General features: G+C 42.4%; 1 protein-coding gene across 1 annotated transcript in view; it reads right to left on the bottom strand.

Moving 5' to 3' along the window:
- Window positions 1-3,191, bottom strand: part of LRRC36 (leucine rich repeat containing 36) — a 42,198-nt gene extending 39,007 nt beyond the window's left edge. Inside the window, exon 1 of the mRNA XM_008702468.2 lies at window positions 3,122-3,191. Coding sequence (XP_008700690.1) covers window positions 3,122-3,191 — 70 coding nt within the window. The remainder of the gene's footprint in view (window positions 1-3,121) is intronic.
- Window positions 3,192-5,294: the final 2,103 nt, after the last annotated feature.

Raw genomic sequence — 5,294 nt, 5'->3', positions numbered from 1 at the left:
TTGGCACAGCTGACCATTACTTCCTTGATATACAACCTTTTCTTAAATGCCAAGACACCATGTTCTTCCTTCTCTATTCAACGTCTAAACACTGAAATACCCCAAGATGAGTCTTAAACCTTCTTCTATTCTCCATGCACATTCTCTAGTTAGGTGAGTTCACCCATTGCCATCATTTTGAATATTATGTGTTTGCTAATGTCTCCCAAAATTTACAACTCTAACCCTGACCTCTCTCCTCTGAGATCCAGACTTGTATATCCAATTGCCTATTAAAAATCTCACATTTGAATGTCTAGTAAGTATTTTAAACTTAACATGCTCAAAACAGCACTCTTGATTCCCCTTCCCCAGTCTTTGTGCTCTAAATAAATAGCACCATCGTCCACCCAGCAATAACCTAAACCAAGTCTAAGTGTTATCTTTGAATCTTCCCTTTCCTCATCTCCCATATTCAAATTTTTTTTGCAAGTGTTGTCCTATCTACCAACAAAATACACCTTGACTCTGTCCACTTCTTTTTATCTCCACTGTCATCCTCCTAGTCCAAGCCATTCATTACCTCTTATCTGGACTACTGTAATAGGCTTCTAATGGGTGAGAGTCATATTTTAAAAATAAGTATTAGATCAGGACACATCCCTGCTTAAAATGCTTTCATGAAAACTGACAAGCTGATTCTAAAATTCTAAAAGAGAATAAAGGGCTAAGAATAGCCTAGACAACTTTGAAGGAGAATGAGGAAAGAAAAGTGAAGGAGGACATTGACTTTACCAGTTATCAAAACCTACTGTTAAACCACAGTAGTTACAAAAGCCTGATACTGGTGTAGGAATAGACAAACAGAACAGTGGAACAGAACAGAGAGCCTACAAACAGATCCACCTTTACAAAGGAACTTAGAATATAGCAGAGGTACTATAAATAGGTTCTGAGGAAACTGGCTATCAGTATAAAAAATACAATTATACCAAATCACATATTGTATATAAAAAGAAGTTCCAGGTAGATTAGACTTAAGGTGAAGAGCAAAGCAGCAGAATTATCAGAAAAAAAAAATGTTATTCATCAGTGTAGGGAAAAACTTCAAAACTAACACCAAAAAATCACAAATCATAAGGAAAAATAAACTTGACTACCTTAAGATGGAAATTTTTCTGCATGACAAAGGATAATTTAAACATTTATGGGAATTCTTTAGTACAGGGAAATACAACAACAACAACAAAAAAAACCCCACAAACATACAAAACAGTCTATAACTGCTCCACAAGATCACAAGACTATCCCTTTGGACATTAAAAAGGAAGTAACACTTACTACGTAGCCAGAAAATTCCAACAGTACAGAAAAGTGCAGAATAAAAGTAAAAAGCCTTTCTCCCCAAAGATGACCACTGTGATTTTTTACTTTATAGTGCATATGCCAGCACATTAATATAATTGAAAATATCTGTTTTATTGATAAGTAAAAAAAAAAAAAAGCAAATTGCCAAATAATAGATATGCTCTTATACTTTTAAAAAAATACCTATGTGTATATGTTTGTATAAGTAATGGAAAAGGTATGCAAAGAGGGAGAGGGAAGAATATTCTTTTACTTTAGATAGTTTTGCATTGTTTGAATTGTCAGAATGAGCAGAATTTTGTTATTCAGACTGTAATAAAACAAAGAAACGAACAAAAACAAGCAAAAAAAATCTGCCATGTGCCATTACAGCTGGAGAATGTAAGGAGTACATGCCCCACCCCCAATCGAATAAAACGGAATCAACCTTTTTTTTTAAAGGCAAGGAAAGTACAAAAGTGTGTTAAACCAATAAAGCTTTTCTTATCTAACCTGTAAAATAGGAGAGCTCAAAGTAGTTTGGAAAAGCAAAAATAAACCTGAAATATCTGCATCAGTCTATTCATACACACACCAAACCACTACCTTTGGTTGGGGGTGGAGGGATTTCCAGAGGAAGGAAAGATTAATAACCTTTGTTCATTCATGTAATGTTTGTTACTAGCATGCACTAGTTTTTATAAATTTTAAATAAATAATTTTTAAACAAAATAAAACCAAATTATTTCATATCCCACAAGTAAACAGTACTAGAGGAAGCAAGAAAGGGAACTTCTTGTTATGGTTAGACTAGCACAGGCTCGGACTCAAGAGTGCTAGGTTAATAAACCCTGGCTGTGTCACTGTGGGCAGGAGGCTAAACCTAATTTTAACCCATCTGTAAAATAGGCACAATAACAGCATCTGCTTTACAGGCTTGTTATGGGGATTAAATACTGAGAGGGGGCGGGGGGGGGGCAGGGAGCATTTAACACAGGGCCTGGCATTAAGGAGAGAAAAAATTTAGTAAGGGTAAAAGTTGAATTAGGAATACTGATAGCTTTTCCAACATTTCTAGTCCTTAGAAACTCAGAAAACAAGCTCTATGAATCAGAGCCCAGGTCAAAGGCGAGGTCAGCATTTACTCAGCCAGTTCTCTCAAGTGCCTTGAGACCAGCTGCTTGCTATTGCTTTCACAATTGAGGCCCCTTTCTGAGTGTCTCTTAAAAAGAGGCCACACATCCGGATGGATCAAAGAAATGGCTAAGTTCTTGAGACGGAGACTAGACGAAGAGGGGGATTGATAAAGGAACATCCTTTACCGTTTTACCCCAAACAGGAAAAGTGCCCCCTGGGTCTGAAATTTCAGAAAATGCCAAAACGAATGCCCTTCGTGCCTTCCTCAGGAGCACCGCGACCTCAAAGGCGCTTCTCAGCACGTCCCTTCTCCCGCCAATGCCCCTTTTGGGGCTCCGTTTCCTTCCACTAGCTCAGACTCTGTCCAGTTCTGTGTTTCCAGCCGCAGTGTCCCGTTAGTCTACTTTCTCCTCCACTTCAGACTCCGTTCGTCTCCCTCAATTCCTCGCCCTCCTCCCAGACTCTCAGGTTACTTCACGTCCTTCACCTCCACCTCAGTGTGACTCTTCTGCCTCAATAACCCCTCTCTTCCTCAAGGACCGCTCCACCGCCGCCATTCCTCCGCGTTTACCGCAGGTTCCCCCACCTCTACCTCAGTTTTCTCCCCTCAGCCTCAGACCCCATGCTCCCGGCCCAGGTCCTCCCCGCCTGGCCCTACCGGGCTGCTCCAGAGTCAGCGCCCCCAGGCGGCGGACGCCTTCCTCGTCCAGATCCCACTGCTCCGCCATCCCCGCCCGCCCCTCACCTGTCTCGGTCCACGAGACAGGCTGGCGCACGCCAGGCCCCGCCCCCCCGCCGCAGGCCCCGCCTCCCGCGCGTGCAGTCGATCTCCTCGGCCGTTAGTGCGGTGATCGCGCGCCTGCCTGCCCGCCTCAGGAGTCTCGACTATGGTATGGATCCCGCCCTGGCGGGGGCGCCAAAACCACCAAACCGGGGAATGGGGAGGCGATGTAGCCAAGGATTAAGGCTACGGGGTTAGGGACCTGGCTCTGGGACATGGGGTGGGATATGGCTCCAGTTTTGAAGGGTTTGGGGACTGGCTCTGAGGGATTGGAAGAATGCGCCTGTTTTGAAGGATGAAGTGTTCTAGTTCTGAGGTTTTGGGGGACTTCAGTTCCGAGAGGTGGAGGTGTGCCTCTTGAAGAGGTGAAGCTCTTCGTGTCTCAGCGTTTGGAGCTGTTGACTCTGAGACAAGGCAGTGGCTGGCAGGTGAATGGTGGGGGAGGGGGGGAGGTGTCCAGGTCTGAAGGAGTGGGGTAGGGGTGGGGGCGGGGGCAGCTGAGGGAGCCCCAGATCTGAACCGTTGGTGAACTTGGCTCTGAGGGGTCGAAGTCCTGTCTTTAGATCATGAGGTGGTTCTAGGTCTGAAATTGATTTGGAAGGTGCTCCTTTGGGAGGGAGGATCAGTGCGGAAAAGAGAGATACTCTTTGGAATGGGTTGGAGATGATTATGCTAGCGCTACCCTATTTCCTGTAGTCAGTATGGCAAGAAGCCTTTTGTCCTTCAAATACTACAGGTCCCCAAGCTTGCCTCTCACCGAGGGCTCTCCCCAGGCTGGGATAGTTCTAACAAACTCTTGTGCAGTCTTCGGAAAGAAAACTCTAGAAAGAATAGCCACATCCTTAACCCCTACCCTCACTCCAGCAGGCATCTTTTTTGAGAGCCCACCTGTGGATGGGACATGTATGTGTAAGAAGGAGGCAAACTCTTGAGCCAAGACACTCTTGTCAAAGACTATCCTTAATAAGAAAAGAGGACTGAAAACAGAACTGTGGCTCACTTTCCAGGAGTGGGTTTTCTTCGGCAGTCAAAATCTGCAATAGTAGGAGCATTTACACTGAGCTATCAACCAGCTAGTCACCTTTAAGAACAGAAAGCAAAATCAAGAGTTCTTGCGTATTTATGCTTTCTGGTCTGGGTGGGTCCCTTATTTACCATCAGCTTGTCCTGCTCAGTTGTAGGCATTTTTTAAAGGGCCAGGACTCAAAAGCCTAGATTAGTTCATTAGATTGGCTTTTCTTACTCAGCTTCTGTGAATCATGACACCATTTAAAAATTTGTAATCTTTCTCATGGCCCCTTTAACTCCTCTAGCCTCAAATGTAGCATATATAATTGCTCTTCTTTACATCTGAATATTTAGACCAGGTTATTATAAGAGAAAGGAACTCCACCCACTTCTTTGTTGCATGCATTTATTTTCCTTCCTCAGCTGTCAAAATAGAAGATGCAGGTTTTGTTGAAGTGGGCCTTTCCTCTCTTGAGCAACCACCTCTTACTTTAACATTCTTCCCCCCACCAACATTTTAATGCAAATTTTAAAAGATTCAGAAAGGTTGAAAGAACTATATACTCACTGCTTGGATTCTACAGTGGACATTTTGCTGTGTTTTATCACATGTCCATTTATCCATCCCTTACCAATCCATGTTGGTTTTTTGACGCATTTCAAAATGTTATAAATATCAGTACATTGCACCCCAATTGCTTCAGCATGCATAATTTTTACTTAGAATTCAGAATTGTTTTATGGGTCCTTTAAGGTAGAATTTTATATACTATTTACCATCTTTTAAATTTTGTTTACAAGAGTAGTCCTTGTTGAGTGTTTATTTTAAAATCTGATACAGATGGTTTGTATGTTCATATGTTCTACTTTCCTATAGTATTGATAAGCTAGGTCATCTTGAAGCAAAATAGTTCACTTATATGAATAGATAACCTTGAACTTTTAACAATGAGCTGAGGAAGGTTAATGATCTTTGCTGCCTTTGTATATACAAAAAGGAAACCACAACATCCAGCTATTCTGCTATGGCTTCAGTAATGTA

Source organism: Ursus maritimus, unplaced genomic scaffold (assembly GCF_017311325.1).
Source record: "Ursus maritimus isolate PB19 unplaced genomic scaffold, ASM1731132v1 scaffold_19, whole genome shotgun sequence".
Taxonomy (NCBI): Eukaryota; Metazoa; Chordata; class Mammalia; order Carnivora; family Ursidae; genus Ursus; species Ursus maritimus.
Note: the sequence above shows the minus strand (reverse complement) of the source record. Positions and strands in the feature narration are given on the sequence as shown.